This window comes from Felis catus, chromosome A1 (genome assembly GCF_018350175.1).
Source record: "Felis catus isolate Fca126 chromosome A1, F.catus_Fca126_mat1.0, whole genome shotgun sequence".
NCBI lineage: Eukaryota > Metazoa > Chordata > Mammalia > Carnivora > Felidae > Felis > Felis catus.
This window is the reverse complement of record NC_058368.1, coordinates 233,400,030-233,420,993: the sequence shown is the minus strand read 5'-3', so window position 1 is coordinate 233,420,993 and position 20,964 is coordinate 233,400,030. Positions and strand designations below refer to the sequence as shown.

General features: G+C 48.7%; 1 protein-coding gene across 9 annotated transcripts in view; it reads left to right on the top strand.

Annotated features, from left to right (window-relative positions):
- Nucleotides 1-20,964, top strand: part of ADCY2 (adenylate cyclase 2) — a 413,092-nt gene that overhangs the window by 355,728 nt on the left and 36,400 nt on the right. For 8 of the 9 annotated variants that reach the window (XM_045038986.1, XM_023239655.2, XM_023239661.2 and 5 more), the window contains 2 exons: nt 5,850-6,019; nt 17,948-18,032. In XM_045038986.1, the coding sequence (XP_044894921.1) occupies nt 5,850-6,019; nt 17,948-18,032 (255 nt within the window). The remainder of the gene's footprint in view (nt 1-5,849; nt 6,020-17,947; nt 18,033-20,964) is intronic. The other variant, XM_023239653.2, reaches the window with a different exon arrangement.

Here is a 20,964-nt window from a genome sequence, read left to right as displayed (position 1 = left end):
TTGTGTAATCATCTAAAGTAGATTATTCCCACCTGGTTTCTGCCCCGTAGAGTCACATCTCGAGAGTGCTAAAGGAACTATTTTGGAGACTGAAATTGGTGATTTAGTGTGTATACTTTAAAGATTCTTGGCCAGTTTTTTAGACTCCATTAGCTGTGGTAATAAAGCAGATTCCTTTCCTCATTCTTCGTTTGCTGATTTGTTCCCTTGATATTTGGCTTGGATCCTTTTTCCCATTTCCTGTCTTCAGTGCCTGGGAAGCTTCCAGCTCTCTGTACAGAATTGGGGTGTCTGGTGGTGTTTTTGAGAGGGTTTCTGAGGCAAGCTGACCAAGGTCCCTAATAATGTCCCCATGGGCATGGGAAGAAAGCCTGCCATAAATCTGTCCCTCGTCCAAGGGGCCCTGGTTCTCATTTTAAGCATTATCATAAGCTCCCGTGAGTGCTAGACAACATCTTTTCTGTTTTAGTTACATGAAAAGTGAGAGACAGGAGGCATGGCAAGGGTTTATTGGCTGTGATCTCGCTGTGGGCAATTTGAAGCCGCCTTCTGTAGAGAAAGATTTACGTGAACTGCGGTCTGGCCCTCCCTCCTTGAAAGAACGGCACTGGCATACACAGAGGTACCAGGCCACTGGCAGAGGGACAGAGCATCCCAGGCAGCATTCACAGGGCACTTCAGCCATTTGCAATGAACGTCCATTTGCATAAAAACAAAGGATAGCTGGCAAAGCTTTTTTTTTTTTTTTTTTTAAATCTCTCCACCCGGTATTTGTGGATGCAACAACCCACTGTTTGTCACTAAAAGCAGTAAGGTCATCATTCGGAGTCTCATTAGGTAAGTCGGTATGACTTATTTTCAAAAGAAGCATAAACCGTTAGAAACCCAAAATGGGGGAGAGTAACATTTACTCAGCCTTAGAAGATTCGAAAAAATTAAAAAACAAAAAACGAAAAAATACGCAATAGACTCTTTGACATGTAGGTAGAATTTTGTCAACAAGCCACTGTTGTTCCAGTAATAAGTCATCAGAAAGAGAGATTATGATGAGCTCTGCCAAGGATCCCCCATGTGCTCAAACACTGCACAGAAAGTGCAGTGTTAGAGTTCTTAAGAGTCCTAGAGGGCCTGAGAACATCCTGGCTTCCCCTTCATAGACGGAAGGGAGCATCGGAGAGCCATGCGCAACTTCCACGTGATTCCTCTCAAACCCCATCGTCCATGATATCTGAGCTCGACGAGGCAGTGGGCAAGACTGTCCACATTCATGTCCACGTTCACAACTGTCCACATTCACGGCTTCTTGTTACATCAAGAAGATGTAACACTTCTTGACCGTAATCTGTAAAAGTCATCAGCTCAGGTCACGATCTCACAGTTCGTGGGGTCGAGTCCCACATCGGGCTCTGTGTTGACAGCTCGGAGCCTGGAGCCTGCTTCAGATTCTGTGTCTCCCTGCTCATGCTCTGTCTCTCTCTGTCTCAAAAATAAAATAAGCATTAAAAAAATTTAATAAAAAAAAAAGAAATTAATCTTACAGGCATCAACAGTAAGCAACAAAGGTGTTCATCAAAGTGTTTATGTAACTCCAAGAACAAAGAAAGTAAACAACCTACGAGTTAGAATAAACTTAATGGTTTAAATAAATTCTGCTATTCTGGGGCGCCTGGGTGGCTCAGTAGGTTGAGCTTCCGACTTCGGCTCGGGTCATGATCTCACGGCTTGTGAGTTCGAGCCTCATGTCAGGATCTGTGCTGACGGCTCAGAGCCTAGAGCCGCTTCAGATTCTGTGTCTCTCTCTCTCTCTCTCTCTCTCTCTCTCTCTCTCTCAGCCCCTCCCCTGCTCACACTCTCTCTCTGTCTCTCAAAAAAATAAATAAATAAACATTAAATAAATAAATAGATAAATAAATAAATAAATAAATAAATAAATAAATAAATTCTGCTATTTAGTTACATCCAGCCATGACAAAGATATTGTAGCAAAATATTTAATGACATAGAAATATGTATTCACAATAAATTATTAATTGAAAAGTGTCACTTAAAAACATCCCAAATATTCCCCAATTTTTTAAAATGTCAGTATCAGTATTGAGTAGTATTAAAATATCAGGGATAAGTAGCACACCTCCCACAAAAACAGGATGGAAAAATATACCCAAAATAATTAATAGTGGCTCAAGTTCGTGGTTGGAGATTATAGGAGACCCTTAGTTTTATACGAGTCCTTTGTATATTCCCTAAGTTTTAACACCAGATGTATTATTCCTGTAGTAGGGGGGAAAAGAAGTCATTTTAAAATATCCAACAAAATCTACCACAAAGGATTTTTGCCATGGAGGCAGTTCATACTATATCTGTATTTATATCATTATATCTGAAAAGCTTCCCTGTGAGTTTGCTATTACTGGAATTCTCATTTTCCGTGTGAGGAAACTGAGGCCAAAGAGACCTAAGTGAATTATCCAAGATAACAGCTGCTGTTCCCTTGGCGCAAAAATGCAAATTGAAAAAAAAAATGCAAATTGATTTCATCAGTTAGCTATATCAAACATGTTAATAACCATATTAACTAATTTTAACTCTGTTCACCTAATCTTAATGGATATTAACAAATGATATTTAGTAATTAAAGTAATAGTAATGATTTTCAATATGAATAAATAATATACACATTAACTAATAACATATCAACTACATCGAAACTATGCGGAAATCAGGTCAGTAGTAATTACATCCTAATGGAAGTCCGTTCGGGAGCCTACCGCCAGGACTCTTGCCCAGTCGGTGTTCTCCCTGGCGGCTTCCTTGTGTGGTGGAGACAGCCGATCTCCAGAACGCCTGGCCTGGCCCTCTCAGGTTATCCCCCTCGTTCACACGCCCCCCTGCCGCTGTCTGCAGGCTGCCTGCCTACCTTTAATTAACTCCCAGACCACATTGTGCGTGACCTCCAGGCGGTCGAGAAAGTAAATAGTAAATGACTAAATGCCGCTTGCCATTAACATACGTTTTTCAGTAGATACTCCTGAAATAGGAGAACTTTTTAAAAGCCTAAGCACGAATTTTAAAATGTGAAACTAGGGGCACCTGGGTGGCTCAGTCCATTGAGCATCCGACTTGGCTCAGGTCATGAGCTCACAGTGCGTGGGTTCGAGCCCCGCGTCGGGCTCTGTGCCGACGGCTCGGAGCCTGGATCCTGCCTCGGATTCTGTGTTTCCCTCTCTCCGGCCCTCTCCTCAGTTGGCGCCCCCCCTTCTCTCTCTGTCTCGAAAATAAATAAAACATAAAATAAAATAAAATAAAATAAAATAAAATAAAATAAAATAAGTGAATCCATAGGCTGTATTTGTATAGGTGTTGGCACTTACTTCAAAGGAGGGGTGCTACAGAAATCCTGTGTGACCCTGTGTCCCCCCACGAGGTGCACGTGCACACACTGATACTCACGGTGACGCATTTGTTGACGACGTTCATCCTGAGGTCTCCCGCATCATTTCACTAGCAGCATCGTGTCTGGAACTGAGAGCTTCCCCCACAGCCGGCCCCCAAGGCAATGTCATGACCTTCGAGGAGCGGTTCTAGACTACTCTCCACTACTGACTGAAAGACCACTGGGTTGTAAACCAGGGCCTCTCAGACTTTGTGGGGAAGGCCCCTGCTTTCACTTGTTTAGTTTTTTTTAAACTGCCAACCCATCATGGAGGGTAACTTTCAAAATGAACAGTGAAATAGCAGAAAAATGAACTAACGCAAGGAGACATGAGACACACAAGCCTGTTATCTTCTCAGATTCGGTGGGATGAGGCTCCCCGTGAAGCCCCTGTACACGGTCCCCGAGCAGCCCTCCCTGGGGAATTTGCTGAGCTGCCTGCTCTGGGTTCTGTGTCTGTCCCCAGGCCTGAGGCGCCTCCTGGCCCTGAGCCCTCACACCTGCCCTCTGAGCTGGGGACTTAGTCACCAGGCTAAGGGAATGGTGGCAGAACTCCATGTAACTCAGGGCTGGTTTAGGAGCACACGCCCCTCCCCTACCTCCTGTTTTGGGGGAAACTGAGCCAGGTCTCCCTGCCTCGATTCTGTGTTTCCACTCGGCCAGCCCAAACAGTCCTATCAGGACACCTTTCTTTCCTCGGTTCCTCCCCCCATTCTCTGCTGCGGGGAGAGTGGGGTCAGCCTAGTGGGGAACCCCCCCTCGGGGAGGTAATCTGGCCATAGAAATTCTGCTTACAGCGCTCTGTGTCCCGTAAAATGCTGCCACCTGTAAGGCCGCCTTGCTCGGGAAAGTTTCACCTCCTAAAGGGTGACCCAGTGGCTGTGTGATCCAGGGCGGTGGCTGGTCTTCCTTGGGAGGCTGAAATGCCAGGTCTGAGTCCTCGTGAGTACGGATCTCTATTAGCCCTTGTGTGGCCGCCTCGCTCCCAAACCTCCCTCTCGCAGAGAAGGAAGTGCTTTGTGTGACCAGGGCGGCTGGCTTCTCGACCTCTCTTCCCCAAGAGCAGGATGGATGAGCTAATATCGCTGGCCTTCCGTGGCTTATTCCATATAATGGAAATGACAGACCGGGCTAGTTTTTAAAGACAAGGTCTGTCAAACATCGGTCGGATCTATGCTTCATTATACCATGAGACTTTACGGAGTGCTGCTTCTGCTCCAGAAATGCCGGTAGCAGCCAACCCTGGTTCCTGAAGACACGCCAGTGTCACAGGTAGAGGCCCCATGGGCCTGGCAACCGTGTCCACTTACCACATCCCTCCTACCTGGCAGGGCTCTGGGCCGCAAGCTTGGCTTGTTCTTTTCAGTGACTTAAAAGGAGGACATTAGGGGCACCTGGGCGGCTCAGTCGGTTAGGTGTCTGACTCTTGGTTTCGGCTCTGGTCGTGATCTCACGGTTCGTGGGATCTAGCCCACATCAGGCTCTGCGCTGACTGTGGAGCCTGCTTGGGATTCTCTCTCTCCCTCTCTCTGCCTCTCGCCCGCTTCTGCTCTCTCTCTCAAAATAAATAAACATCCAAAAAAAAAAAAAAGACAGAGGGCATTCTTGCCCTCATTTTATAGATGGAGAAATGCTCCACAACCAGGTTGGGTCACTGGTGACCCCGCTAATGAGTGAGCAAAGCAAGATTGGCTGGGGCTGTCGCATCTCGATGATGTCCCGTAGGGCAAATGGCGAGGGAGCACCACGGCAGGGCACACGTGTCACTGTTTCCTGGGGACGACAGGGGATGCAACGTGCTGGCTTTTTTTCCCACACGCCTAGCTCTCCCCATTCCCTCGTGTTCCCTGCCCACTTCCAGGGACTCTGTGACTCACCCCGGCCAAAGCTTTTAGTTTGTCAAATCCTCTCTGCTTTGGACCTGCACTTTCTCCTTTAATAAAATGCCGAGGCTTTCTTATGCTTTTAACAGAACTCCTGGTAATGATTTATATCTTCATAAATTAAGAATTGAAAGGCCAAAAGAGATTCTAGGTACTATAGCTTTTAAAATCGATACCTGTGTACAGAGTCACTTGTTTTCATCTTCGAGAAGCAAATGACATTTGCGAGTCATGACCTGCCTTCAGTGTAGATCGTTAAGAATTATTTCTATTGGCAATATCCACGATTGTTCTCATTGGGCATGCTTCACTGGGTCAGCAAGCCACGGAATGAGTAATTCTTTTCTAAAGCACACATTTTCGGGTGTGTACCCCGGGGTCAGAAAACAGAAAAGGGCATCTGTTTTTCACAGCCAGTTCGGAAGTTGCGTGCGTGAGTTTGGGGGTTGGTGGTGACCCCCAGTGTGAATTCCTATTCCAGCATTTCGCAGAAGAGATCCTAAACGTTCATCTGATATATTTCCCTGTTCCAGTACTTTATCTACAGCTGCATTCTGGGACTGATTTCCTGCTCGGTTTTCCTGCGGGTGAATTACGAGTTGAAAATGCTGATCATGATGGCGGCGTTGGTAGGCTACAACACCATCCTTCTCCACACTCACGCCCACGTCCTGGACGACTACAGCCAGGTCTTATTTGAGAGGTAACCTGCGCCCTCTTCCTTCTCCGCGGTGGTTTCACGGGATGTTGATGACGTGAGTGTGTGTTGAGCAGACACAGACTAGCGGTATCCTTGCCATTGATAATCACTGTGTGGGCTTTTCTTTGAAAGTGCGGTGCAGAAAATTGATGTGTGTCTTCACTATAGATTATATACAATATGTATCATCATGTACCCTTAGGAGGTTTAGGGAGGTGATTACTGCCCCAATCTGTACTGTATTGATAACAATAACCTAGGGTTTCTCTTCCTCAGCATTATAAAACTTCGGAGCGAGTAAGTTTCTGTTGTGTCGGGCGGTGGGAGGACTGCCCTCGGCATTATAGGGTATGTCACGGCATCCCTGGCCCCTACCCACCAGATGCCACTCACAGCCACCCGCCCCGAGTCATGACCACAAAAAATGTCTCCGGACGTTGCCAAATGTGCCCTGCGGGGCAGAGTGGACCCCAGTTCAAAACAGAGGAATCCACATACACCGGAAAAGTAAGTGGATACATTCACAAGTTATAGACTACATCTTACGGGAGATTCCCTAAAATGCCCTGGTGTGGAAGGAGGTACTGGCAGCTGTCGATTCTCTGTTCTATGAAGAGATTGATTTGCAGGAAGAGGTAGACCTGTGATATAAGCCAGTCCCGGATACGATCAGACGATATGATGTGAAAGCATCGGGTCCCGAGTTCAGAAAATGGTCCTCAAAAAAAAAAAAGAAAAAAAAAAAAAGAAAATGGTCCTCAAGCCCCTCTTTGGGTTTATGAAAGGTCTCCTACCATCAAATTACTTCCATAAGCTTAGAATACCTGTTCCCTGCTTGAAAAAAAAAATGGAATCATTATGATGCTCTCCATCACACATCTTGATAGCAAAACCTTTTACATCAAGTGTTGGGTTTATTTCTGGACCCGCCAGGCTTCCGGTTTTTTTCTGTAGGCATGTTGCATAATCCTCCGTAAAATATCTATATATTTCTTTTAATATAAAATAAATGCCTTAAATATTTTCCTAGATGTGTGGCTCCAGAAAGATGGCTTGTGTTGACCGCATATGGCCACTTACTTCTCCATCAGAGGTTCAGTGTCAAGGACAGTGGGCCCCCCGCTGCGTGCACGTTTCTTGCCAGTAAGAACTTGCAGAAACACAGTGGCAGTGCATTCTCTTCACGTAATTTAATTTCCATCGTCTTCCACACCATGAAGCTTTAATAATCTGTAATCAAGCTGAAGAGTAGTCGAGTTGCAAAAATGCATAATGGTATTAAGGAAGGTTTATGATTCCTTAGCAAGGAGGAGAATGAAATCAGAAGTTAATTTTCCAATAAGTTCTCAGAGTCACCAAGCAAACATGCTTAAATATTTCTCTGCCACATCCAGGGAGCCTGCCGCAAATCCCTATGTAAATGTGGCGTTACCGATTTCTATGCGCAGCAGACAATGTCCCTGAATTTCCCTTTATTAAGTTTGAGGCTCCTGAATATGCGACACATCTGAAGACAAAGAAGCAATTAGAACAGCGGCTTTCTGATGGAGAGAGAATCACTCCTGGGGACCTGACAGACACACAATCTCCGGTCAGAACCCAGCAGCACTAGAGGAGTTACTTGGTTGAAGAAAAGTTTTTACTTCCCGAGCCCTTTCATTTCATTCAAGATCTTTTGTGTGTATTCTCCTGGTCGTGTCTTCGTAAGAACCTTACAATCAGAGAGGGCTGCCCTGAGAAGCCTCCAGAACCTGCCTCCACTCCGAAGGAAGACAGCGTCCTGCCCGGAGGAGGGATGCACCTGCCTCCCCGTCCTCCTCCTGCCCATACAGTTCTGGCCTGTCCAGACCCGCGTCCTGCACGAGCTGCCCCAGCACCCCCCAAGCATTCCTCCACCAAAAGGTGACTGTTCCTGGCAGGATAGCAGAATACCTTGAAATCAACAAATTTTCTCAATATCGGTTTAAAACTAATCCCAAATGAGGGGCCCCCAGATGCCTCGGTCAGTTAAGCATCTGATTCCTGAGATCGAGCCCCCCGTCAGGCTCTCTCTCTTCCTCAAAAATAAATAAACATTAAAAACTTTTTTAAACATATTAAAACAAACAAACAAATGAGAGACTCCTAAGACCAAGACTCTCTCCATTTCCCTCCTGATTTCTTCAGCCTCAGTGTGTGTTGGAGAGAACCCTAAACCCCTCCTGGAGCCAAAACCCACCAAAGCCTATGTGTTCTTTGTTCGAGAGAATTCAAGAGGTTTCCCCATCAAACACCTGACCCAGGTTTCCTCATCCTTCGCCTCAATGGTGTAGACGCTGGTACACCTCCTTTCTGTTAAGACACTGGGATCCTCAGAAAAACAAAAGCCCCCTGATCTGGGGCGGGACCTGGAGATGGAACATACCTAAATCCCAAAGCCAGTGGCTCCCTTCAAGGAGGGAGCTGGTTCCCAGGAGTGCCACACCGCACTCCCAGTCCTGACGGAGCTCATCCGTGCCACTGAAGATGTGCTTGGCCCCGTCCCTTTTCTGACTTGTTTCTGGTCTTTGCATCCTTGGTCTCCCTTTTCACTCTTGGTTTCCTGGTCCTTGCCCTGGTCTTCTTTCTGGAATGTGTGCTCTGCTGTGATAGTCAGTGCCCTTGGGGCCCACTTTGGCCCCTGGACTGGACCCCTTGTCAACACCGAGCACTCCTAGCAGACCTACCCCAGACTTGTGGCTTTCACCGTGGGTGTTCCTGCAGACCGAGCGGCCCTGTCACCTTGCAAAGCTGGGGAATATCTCCCCTAGAGGAAGCAGATGGGGCTCTGTCATCTGCTGTCCTCTTTTCCTTAAGGTAACAGACACTCTAGAATCGAGGAAGGAGCAGGTCTGAACCGAGTACCACTCTGATAACCACAGTGCCTGTAACTGTGCCTGCCCTCTAGTAAGTAGGTGCTAAAAAATATCTGTTAGATAAATGAATAACAACAGGTAGACTCCTTAATAACTAGAAAGGCCCAAATACTGGCTGTAATGAAAAGCCTCACCTCACCTGCTTCCCTGAAGACAGAGGCTCATGGAAGATGTGTCTTTTCAGGAACAGGATCGGTTTTTGTTTGTACTCTTACGTTTCAAGGGCAAGTTTGGAGAGGGCACCTCTGTTTATAAGGCAGTGTTAGGCCATTTTCTGAATACACATTTGGACTGTATTGTCGTCCTATATGTGAGTTCACCGTCACCCATGTTTCGGGGGCCTTTTCGGAACCAAATTTGACACTGATAATGGACAAGCCAAAAGGATGTTACAAGCCAACAGGGACGTTTTTACAACAGGGTTAGCGAAGAAAACAGGAGAAGTATGCACCAGAAAAACTCCAGCTCAACGAATAATTCAGAAAGTGACATCAAAGATATTCCGACAGATTCGCAAGTGTGGAAAGCCTACTCTAAAGCAGAAGAAATGAGACTACTTTGAGTGTGCCACTGAAAGTTCATTAAACAGAGGCCAGCGATGCCCCAATACTTACCATTACCTGCTCTTATGCGATTCTGGGAAGTCACGTCATGGTGGAAGAAGCCCGGGTGTTTCTGGTATTCAGAAGGTCCAGGAGAAGCCGTTTCCTAATTCTCTGGCTTTTACGACATCCCCCGTTTTTCCGTGAGTACAGGATGTTTTGCTGAACCAGTCAGTGGCCATTCCGGTTCCTACCCGTGACGCTGTCTCCCAGAGCCCTCGGCCGGCACCACGGAGGACACCAAGTGCTCTTGGCAGTGACGGTGATGCTGATGAGCGTTGATGCTGCTGCAAGATGTTCTTGTTGCGAAGACACTTTCCCTTCCCTTGTCAAGGTCTTGCCACAGAGTCCGCAAGACACTGTCAGATTTTTCCTGGGAGTTTTTTTCTTGCAGAACTGAGAAGTCTCAAGGGATGAGTGTTATCGTTTCCTATGGACCCGGCCATTATGCTAATCCACCTGAATATAGGAGACGTGTGTTTAATTCTGAAAATGCGGGGGTGGGGAGCTTGAACAGGATGGTGCGTGGTGGGGTGGATAACAAGGAACCAGCTCTGTTTGGGCGCTTAGCCGAATACGACAAATCCTTTGTGGACAGCGTATACATAAGGCGTGTAAGTAAGCAGCGATGCCCAGTGTCCAGCCTCGTCCGCAAGCTCTGGATTGTTGTTGGTAGAAATGTCTGCATAATTTTAACTTCCTTAAAGTTCTGCGTCAAGCGTGGTGATGGAGATGCTCAGACACATGTCACCGGGAGCTATGCGTTAAGCACCTTCCTGTGTCTCATTCAAGACACAGAATTCGAGATGACGCGACACATTTTGACAGTGTCCCAACGTGGGATCAGCCGAGGGTGAGCTCACTGCAGCATTAATCACGATCAGCAGAAAGGCAGGACGGCACCGCACGTCCACCCTGTGGTCGAGGGTCTGGGGGTGTCCCCAAGCACCTGAAATTCCTCTCAGGTCTCCTCTTTTAAATTAAAAATGTATTCCAGATTTACATTCTAACCCATCACATATCCAAGGTAATGTTGAAAAGTTTTGAAATTACTTTCGAAGTTAACATCTCAGTTTCTCGTCCCCTGCCCAGTTTCCCCTCTCTGTATCTCCAGAAAGTAAGAAACACACGTTTCTGTGTGGCTGGGACCGCCCCCCCCCACCCCCCCGCAGTGGGTGGGGGGGTCAGAGAAGCTGGTGGTGGGTCCTCCGAGCTGCCCGACGTAAAAGCAAGTCGTCTGAGGGCTACTCAATTCCACCAAACTTTCTCTTCTTTCTTCTAGATAAAGCAACCACCAGTGAGCTACTGTGTTATTTAATCTAGAAAAGAAAATGCCCTGGGAGGTGGATCCACCTGCAGGAGAGAGAGTACTTGATTTTTAGGCTGTTCTGTTTGATTTTGGAGTGGGGGGCGGGGAGGAGATTTCCCGGAGCCTGTGCCCAGACACTGTGCAGAATGCATCTTAATCATCACTCCGTCAGCCTCTGATGCTAAGGCCACACACAGCCCTGCGTCTCACTGCACTGATCGGCCAGTCACCTCCCGCCTACAATCACCTTTACGGGACGAAACCACGACCACATTCGTCAAGTGCATTATCACATCCATAGCAGAGGGCCAGCGCCGCTCTCAGCCCCGCCTTTGTCCTCTCTCCTGACCCGCAGCTGTCCCCTGGGCTCATTTCCTGGCGAGAGCTTGTGCCTTAGTGTGGTAGGCTCTTCCAGCCCCAGAATGTCTTGCTTGGCATTTATGAATAATACAATGAGAAAAACTTAAAAAAAAAAAAAAAAAAAAAAAGGCCGGGGTGCCTGGGTGGCTCAGCCAGTTGAGCGACCGACTCTTGATTTCGACTCAGGTCACGATCTCTCGGTCCGTGGGATGGAGTCCTGTGTTGGGCTCTGTTCCGACAGCGTGGAGCCTGCTTGGGATTCTCACTCTTCCTCTCTGTCTCTGCCCCTCCCCTCCTTGCACGTTGTCTCTGTCAAAATAAATAAATAACCTTAAAAAAAGATGCTCTGAGAAAGCATAGGCTCGGGGCCCTCTGTCCTTGGGTGACATTGGGCCACCCGCCCTGGAGGACTGCTGCGGGTTCCAGGGGATCCGTGTCCAGCCAGGAGAGGAAAGAGTGTCTAGAAAGGAGGCCCCTGGGGTTTCAAACCAGCACGATTATGTGTCCCCTCACTCAGGTGTTTTTAAAACACACTTCTATTGAACACCCGCTGTATGCCGGGCCTCACTGCTGGAGCCTGAGCGCACGGAGACGAAGAAAGTACAGTTTCTACCGTCAAGAAGATCACAGAGTCTCTCTGAGAAGATCGTGTCTCACGGGAAGGCTCGCGGGAGACTCGTCTGTCGGGGTTGAGTTCATGCCGCACGCCTAGAAAAGGAGAGAGCGTGTCGGCCGGCTTGTGTTGGGGCCCAGCGTTGACTCACGTCGGGAAGGCGTTTGAGAACTATGAGGATTCCCAAGCGCAGGAGACAGATGACTCCAGCATCACGGCAGAACAACGTGTCTCTCGTGTTGGCCCCTCCCCCAACCTCTGTAACAGTGATTTGGCATCTGTGCAGGGACAAAGTGCCCTTGTGGGAGCTGAGGGATTCAGCAGCATATGCCAAAGGGTCCGAGAGGCATCTCATGCCCCCACGCGTCAGATGATAGGCGTACGGACCCCAGGCGTTCACGCCGCCGTGGCCGTGAACCAGCTCAAACCCCTCTGGGACGTGGTCCGGGAGCCTCTGGAGAACACTCGGCCAGTCACCCACAGATGACGGAGCCTTTGTGCGAGTCCGGTTTCCAGAGCAGAAGTCCCAGCACGCTTCTGGGAAAACCTTGCAAGTCTGAATGCACTGAAGTAGCTAAGAGGACCGGCCTGACTCTACTCCCCGCCTCCCCCAGGGTGGCACAGCCGAGGCCCATGCGAGCAAGCCCCCACTGCTGCCACCGTGCCAGATGCTGCCAGGGAGGCTCCTTCCTGGCCCCGTGCACGGTGCTGAGTCCTGAGCTGCGTGACAGGGACGGTGAGCGGCCGGGCGGGGGACAGACAGGGACTCTCGACGGGCCCGACGGAGATGCAGATCCCACTAGCTGCATCGAGGCATCCGTCGGGAAGCCCACCGGGGGGACACTGGGAACACCTCGCCTGTGGACCCCCCGCAGCGGGCCCACGGGCTCCCCACTGGGCTCCACGCGCCGCCCTCGCACCCCGACCCCGCAGCCGGCTCCCCGCCCGCGCTCCCAGTGGTGGAGGAGACTGCCAACTTGGGCAGAAAGCCGGTGCGGATCTGAGGACCAGGGAGAGACAGACGACAGACTCGAACCTGAGCAAGGTTTGTCAGAGCAAACCGAAGGAGGCCGTCAGTACTCTGCCCGGTGCACGGCCAGGCGGAGAGATGGCTCGCAGCTTGAGAACTGGGCCACGGGAGGGGGCAAGGATCGTGCAGCAGCCGTGACCACAGCCAGTCTCAGGAAGCCCCAAGTTGTTTCTGTCCGAGGGGCCGTTCATAAGCGCTCCAGGAGGGGACTGCCCTTTCGGGTGTGAAGAGAGCCGTGTACAACTTCAAGGAACAGAAAACCTCGAAGAAGAAATTTGCAGAGGAAGTAGCGAACAGCCAGAGAACCCTTGGTGAGGGGGCATGAGTAAGTCCTTGCCAACCAACATTACTCTCGGTGCAGATGGACTGAATTGTCCACCCAAAAGGCAAGTCTGGCTGCAGGAGTAAAAAAACGTCAGCACCAGGGGCGCCTGGGTGGCCCCGTGGGTTAAACGACCGACCCGTGGTTTCGGCTCAGGTCGCGATCTGACCGCTCGTGAGATCGAGCCCCACATCAGACTTTGCGCTGACAGCATGAAGCCTACTCGGGATTCTTTCTCCCTCTCTCTGTCTGCCTCCTCACCCCTGCTTGTAGGTATGTGCACTCTCTCCCTCCCTCTCAAAATAAATAAATAAATAAATATTTTTAAAACACGGTTTTTTTGTTTTTTTTTTTTAAAGAAACAACAGGTGTTGGTGAGGATGTGGAAAGAGGGGAACCCTCAGGCACTGTTGGTGGGAATGCAAACTGGTGCAGCCGCTCTGGAACTACCTGGAAGTTTAAAATAGACCTACTCTATAATCCTGAGTTCCTTTAGGCATTTGTCTTCTTAAGATAATAGAGGCCTGTTCCCGCTAGGGAAACATAAAGATTTTAAATGGGAGATCATGGTTAAGTCTCCGTGCCTGGACTGCTCTCTCTCCCGAGATTGAAGAATGTCCTTTGTACCTCACCTGAACCGTTGGCCTTTAGGTTAGAGCTGGTCCACCAGGCAATTCCTCATCCAAATTTTTAGGGTTCTTTGTTCTTTTGTCCTCTGAAAACTTGAGGGCCGGAATGATTGCTCCATTAACAGCCTCAGGGTGAGGGCCAGCTGTAAATTAGTGTGTGGCCCCAGGCTCGTTTGGCATCTGAGTCTCCAGGGTCCAGTTTTTAGGTGTGAAAGGAACCATATCCTGTCACATTTTTGCTAGAACTGTCCCTGAGTTAGAAACTTTCTCAGTTCTGTCAGCGCTGTGACCCCTACCTCATCACTCTGGGATAGCCCAGCGGGACAAGGGCAAGTCCAAAGTGGATTGCAACCTTAATACTTAAAGAACAGAGAGAGAGAAGGAGGCCTCCCACCCAGCCAGCTGCCATTTTTACATAAATGACCAACACGATGGTTATAGGTGGAATTGTGTCCCTCAAAGAAGACATGGTGAAGTCGTAACCTCGGCCACCTCACAACATGACCTTACTTGGAGTAGGGTTGTTGCAGATTATTTCGTTGAATGAAGTCCTACTGGAGTGGGATGGGCCCTAATCCAGCATGACTGGTGTCCTTATAAGAAGATGGCCATCTTGATGGCTTAGTCGGTTAAGCATCTGACTCTGGCTCATGTCATGATCTTGCGGTTTGTGGCTTTGAGTCCCACGTCGGGCTCCATGCTGACAGCTCGGAGCCTGGATCCTGCTTCGGATTCTGTGTCTCCCCCTCTCTCTGCCCCTTCCCAACTCATGCTCTAACTCAAAAATGAACATTAAAAAAAATCTTTTTTTTAATATGACCGTGTGAAGACACAGACTCATTGAGAGAACGTCATTTGTTGGTGGAGGCAGACGTTGAAATGATGTGGTGGTGAGCCAAGGAACACCAGGGATTGGCGAGCACCAGAATGAGGCGAGGAAGGATGTCCCTATGGGCTTCAGAGGGAGCACTGTCCTGCCAACACCTTGACTGCAGACAGACATCTGGCTTCCAGAACTGTGAAATGATCAACTTCCATTGTTTTGAGCCACCCAGCTTACAGTACCTTGTTTTTAGAAGCTCTAGGAACCTGATGGAACGTGATGATCAACACAATGGAATGGACTAGCTCCTGGGATTCCATTCTGCCTATTCTGGATGCTCGCTCCGTGCTACATACTCCCCTTCCTCCCAGCCTCTCCCACATGCACACAAAGAGCAAGGTAACCCAAGAATGCATCTGTGGATGGACAGATTTCTCATTCAAGCTGCAGGAGCCATATGGCACTCACCCATGCATGGTCCACACGGGAGACAAGGGCTCCTGTAGGAATCAGCCATTCTTTTTGGCTGGATGAATAAAAGACGTTTTTGAGGAGCCTAAATGAAATCCATGAAAGCACCGCGCAATCCTTCTTAGGTGGCAGAGAGGGTCAGGAGGGAGAAAGGCATTCGTGTGCCCACAGGTCTGTTCTACATGCTGATGCGTCTTGCTACTTCTGAGGCCCGTTCAGTCCCATCCAGCAACCACTTGTCTCGTCTCCCCTTGTCCTTCTCCCTCGAGGCCCCCACCCCTCCCATCGCTCTTCCCCACTAAGGCTCCAGATCTGGGAGACGGTGGAGCAGAGCATTTCTACCCCCTAAACCAATGTTCACATGCATTCATGTGAGGAGTCCCAGGTAGGATCGCTTGCCTGTATTTTCTGTGTGATTAACTGGAAACCCAGCCAGGCTCCTGACTGCATACAGAGGGCCCTACCTCCCCGTTTCCATCCCTGAGAGGGACCTGAACTGGCTCTGCATGGTTGGGACATCTGGTCTCTTAGCCGGGCATGCAAGAGGGGACCTGAGTTCCGATTGGCCGCATAGATGAACTTGCAGCAAGGTCCTGACCCGGGAGTTAACGTTTGACTCTTTGTTTGGGAGTTCCGGGGGTGGGGTGAAGTCCTAACCTCCTCTACCTCACAACATGACCTTACGTGAAACAGGGTTGGGGTAGGGGTCCTGAGACCCCTAGAATTATAAAAGAATGGAAGGTTTGCGAAGCAACACGAACATTTAAAACCCGCCTGCACATCTGAGAACGCTCGCTGCGTTGTACCGCTTTTGCTAACTGGCAAAATGGTGTCACTAGAGTCAATATAGAAAAATAAGGTTTAATATTCATTGCAGCCGACGTTGTTGATGAACATCTGCTCTCCTCAGCCACTGCAGCTGCGCTTTTAGACACAGCTGTCACAGGCTCGTGAAGGAGCAACTTCATTTCTTAGGATCCATTCTGGGGAAACGGATGTGGCGCCTTCCTGTTTACTGGAGAAACCGGCGACAGCCTTACGCCTTACGGCTGAGGAGCTCACCTGCTTGAGCCCAGCCGGTTCAGCAAGGAGGAACGAGCCCCTCATGCAAGCCCGGCCTTTCTGGAGAGTTCTCTGAGGTCCTGAGCCCTTCGACCCCCGAGACTGGCTATTCTGCCTCTTCCTGTCTGCAAGGAATCGAGGTTTCCCTTGCACTTGGATCTTGCCTTCTGTTAATGATAATTCACCAACCTCCATTTTCTTATCTTTTTCACGACCTCTCTAGCCCCGACCCTCACTAAAACTCATGGGTGCCACTTATGAAGTGCCTCCCATGCGTCAGGCTCTGTGCCAGGTCATCAGTGGTTGGCATAGTGACCAAAACAGCCTGGAAGATGGGTATTGTTACCCGCTCTGGCTGATGGTAAGAGTGAGGTTTGGAGGGGTCAGTCCTACGTGCCACAAATCAACAGGGCAGGGGAGGGAGGGACACTCCAGTCCGACCTGGGTTGTCTTCCTCCAAAGCCCACCTGAGCTCTTTTGCTACCACGTGGATTCCTCACATGTCATCAGAGGGTTCATTCCTTGAACCGTCTGTAGAGAGATGGGAAAGTCTTAAAGCAAGCTCAACCCACAAGCAGAAGGTGATGGCCTGGTGCTTACTTAATTTAATTAAACATGACCTATGCTGCTTATGTGGTATGTCTCCATCCATAATCAGCTTTTGAAGTCCTATCACGTGTGGGAGATGGTCATCTGTCTGCTAGGCGGGACTCCCTGGGGATGACAGGAGGTAGCTCCTTCCCTGCTGGATTAGCCAGGGTTCTCCAGAGAAACGGCACCCGTAGGATATTGGTATATGATATATGTAATATACGTATATCAAGCAAGAGGTTTATCATAAGGAACTGGCTCCCGTGGCTATGGAGGCTGGCGAGTCCAAAATCTGCATGGCGAATGTCCCAGTTGGAGCCTGAGGGCCAGAAGCTGCTGTAGAGCCAGGAAGAGCCAGTGCTTCAGATCAGAGGCAGTCGGGCAAGAGAGAATTCTGTCTCACTCAGGGGCAGGTCAGCCCTTCCTTCTAGTTAAGCCCTCAGCTGATTGGATGAGGCCGACCCGAATTACGCAGGGCGTCACTCAGCTCACTGCTTCAAATGTGAACCCCATCCAAAAAACACTCTCGCAGAAACACCCAGAGTGACAGTTGAGTAAAATGTCTGGGCATCCCGTGCCCACCACGCATGCCAACTCCATATGCGGGGTGATGGTTTTCTGGAATGTTGTGGTGAGGACACGGACGGGGATTGATGACTGACGTCTACCTGGACCCGAGAAGAAACGGGGCAGTGGACCAAGAATTGCCATCTGTGGTACAAACCCATACAAAAGAGAACATAAGACCGAGCGCCTACCAAAGAAGTTATGAGCAATTATATAATTTGCAGGTGAGGGTAGCTGGTGGAATGAAGTTCCCTGCTTCTTTTTTCTCCCTCCCACGGTTGTTAATTTCTAGAAGACGGTCTCTTTCTGAGAGTGGTAACTTCAAAAGTCAGTATCCAATGTCAGATTATCCATATGGATCTCAGAAGTGTAAAGAAAATACTACGATGCACGTTCCTCTGTTCTTTTATGTTTGTTAGAGTTTGGTAGAAAGTAACACATCTATGTTAATTTGGGAGGATCTTTTACTGAGCTTTCAAAATAGGGATTATTTTGTTTTGCTGCAATCTGGGCTTGGAGATGTATTTGAAAGGTGTGTGTTTGGCTGGACTAGAACATGCAGTGGAGGTTCTCAAGTTGGTTGATATACAAATTCTAAGTGCCGTATGTATGTTGTTTTGTATTGTTTTTGTCTGTCTGTCTGTTTGTTCTCTAATAGACCAGGCATTTGGAAAGACCTGAAGACCATGGGCTCAGTGTCTCTCTTTATATTTTTCATCACACTGCTTGTTCTGGGTAGACAGGTAAGACATCTGCTTTTTCACATAACTTCCCCCAAGTTCCATGTTAATAATACGTTGCTCGTATGTTGACTCTACCTCGATTTCAAAAAAAAAAAAACAACAGAGTCTATTCAGTAATAACAATGAAAATACTTTGCTGATGTGCGCTGTAGCTGCTTTCATGCGAACAAATGCTGATGTGTCACAATCATTTTATCACCAGAGAGAAACGTGTGTGTGCGTGCGTAAATATAGACAAAAGGACAGAGGTCTCTCTTTTTTTTTTTTTTTTTTTTCTGCAAGAGGCAAACTTGGTGAATGGTAGAGATGGGAATCCATTTCCTGGTAAATCTCAAAATAACGTTGTAGGTTTTGTAAGCCGACAAAGGTGATCCCTCCATAGCTGACGCTATTTGTAAAACTGTCCCCTCGTCTGGGATTTTATTTGCATTTCAGAGTGGATGGCCTGTTTCTTTTTCTTAGAAGTGGGTATGAATACCTTTGACGTCACCTGAAATCATTCCTAGAAATACGGTCCTCTGTTCAAAAATTGTATTTTGTCATGAGAATGAAACTGCCTCCTTGCACTCCCCACTCCTTCTGGTCTCCAAGGAGAGGCTGTGGGTGCAGGATTTTCAAGGACGATATTCTTTCTCTAGCTGCACACGAGCACGATTGCCCAAAGGATATAGACTCATTGCATGCCAGGCACTCTGCCTTCACCAAAGTTTGCTTGGAATTCTTTGATGGATGATGTGAAACAAAGGAACAATATATGGAGAAATAACCAACTAAGATGCAAAGCCAATTTAATCATCGACACAGCACTAAACAGTTAAACTGTAGCAAGTTGTTAACAGTCACACAGTCAGAGCAGAGGCCGGATCTGTGGCTGCCAGTCGAGTGGCCTGGAAACGCTGTCCTCTTCCAAGGAGCACCCACGGCATGCTTCCCTGAGAGCTACAGTGCATCCCACCCCAGTCTCCCAGGAGCTGAATTGTTGTCCTGATGCAGAGCTCTAGAAGACCCCTGTCTCCCTTCCATCCCACCCCACCTCCATCCCTGGCACAGCTTCGTTCTGCATCCTTTGGCTTGTAGCTTTGACAGTCTGCACGTTCCGATTAACCCATTGAACCGTGTCCTGTTCTTTCTTCCTGGTTCCATTTGTTTCTTGCCACCTGGCTTTCTCCTCCGTTGACCTGCTTTCTGTTCTCACTCATAGAGAAAAGGCATGTCCACTCTCAGGAAACCCTGTTAGAAGTGAAAAATGGGAACGAAATGGGCTTCCTTGCGTAATATCCCCTAGCTGATCATTCCTCCGGAAACATGGCCGCCCCCTCTGTGGGGTCCCCTGTTTCTCCATTTCGTCCCAAGGATGTTCCGTCTGCACTTTCTCCTACTGTAGTCACCAGATTGCTTCACAGCAGTGTATCTTAAGGACCAAGAATCAAATTGAATTCTCCCAACTCTTTATTGATCGCTGAGATGATAAACATGCCTCTACGTAGATGTCACATCCAGCGGCTGCCCCTTGACCTGTTACTCTTTGGCATAAGATGAACAATAAGAAGTGTTCAGTATTATGGTCGGACATTAATTTAACACAATAGGGATGACTCCAGTCTTACACGCATTCAGTTCTTTTATTGTCACTACTGTGACAATAAGTACTGTCCATGCTTAGAGTCACTGCTCCCTACAGGAGTGATGGTGTGACGATCATTCTTTGACAGCTCGCACCGAGAATGTGCCAGGGTGAGCCAGGATCATTCAGTCAGCGATCTACTAAGGTCCCAAGTCTGTTGGGCTAACAAGAAGTTCAAAGCCTGTGACATAGTGCTTCCACATACTCTTCTAAAAATACAAGTATGTCATAAACAAATGTCCGATGTTTAAAATAAGGTTTTTAAGTTTCATAAATGTGCATGGCCTCAGGGCTACTTATGCCCGAGGTGGTTTATTTAAGCAGCAGGACAGACATTTTGCCACTTATTTTCATTGTCATTTGTCCCGATGACTCCCCAGGCCCATGACCATGGTTTTTGAAACGATAGTGATGTGTTTCCTCTCTGAGCAAGTTAGCATGCTAAGTATCGTTCTGGGAGTCTAAGACACCTTCCTGAAACCATAGCCCGTGTCCCGGACAAGAGCTGTGCATGGTGTACTACTCTCTGTGCTGAAATACAGGCTGTGACAGGGATGCCAGCCTGAGCTTAAGGGCCTCTTTTGAAAACGGAAGATTCTCTGTACTTGTCCCGAGTTTAAATGACCACGCTGCCATTGAGGGTCTGCATTCTAGGTGGGCTTGTTCAGGACGTGGATCCAGACAGGTGGTAGCCTGGTGGCCCGAGAGGTAGGCTGAGGTCACCGTGTGCAAGGCTTCAGATCAGAACCTGGGAGTGTGGGGAATCACACGCTGCCCACACCCCTGTCCGTGTAGAAAGAGGTCAGCCCCTCCAGTTCCCCGGCTTGTTTTCAGAACTGCATGAATAAGAACTGCCCTCGAGGCCGTGTTGGGTGTGAAACACAACAGTGAGGCTCCCAGAGATGGCCTGGGTGCCTCTTACGGGCTCTCCCTGTCCCCTCTTGTCATTGCCAGAGCAGATGAAGAGCGAATTTGCCCCTCTGCGTACTGTCGAGTAGCCCCAGACGGACTCGGCGAGATGGGTGAGGGTGTAGGGACGGAGGTTCAGCAGGTTTACTTGAAGTGCCACCCAGAGTCTCGGAGGCAGTGTCTTCCCCGACCCTCCGCCGCATCCTCCACATGGCCTCCCCCTGCGTGTCTGTGTCAGATCCCCCTCTTTCTCTTAGAAGGACATAGTCACTGGGCTCACGGGCCACCCTAAATGCAGCAGGATCTCCTCCTGAGGTCCTTAAGTCAATTACACCTGCAGAGCCTATTTCCAGAGAAGGTCACAGTCATATTGCAGGTGAGGACTTGGAACTGTCTTTC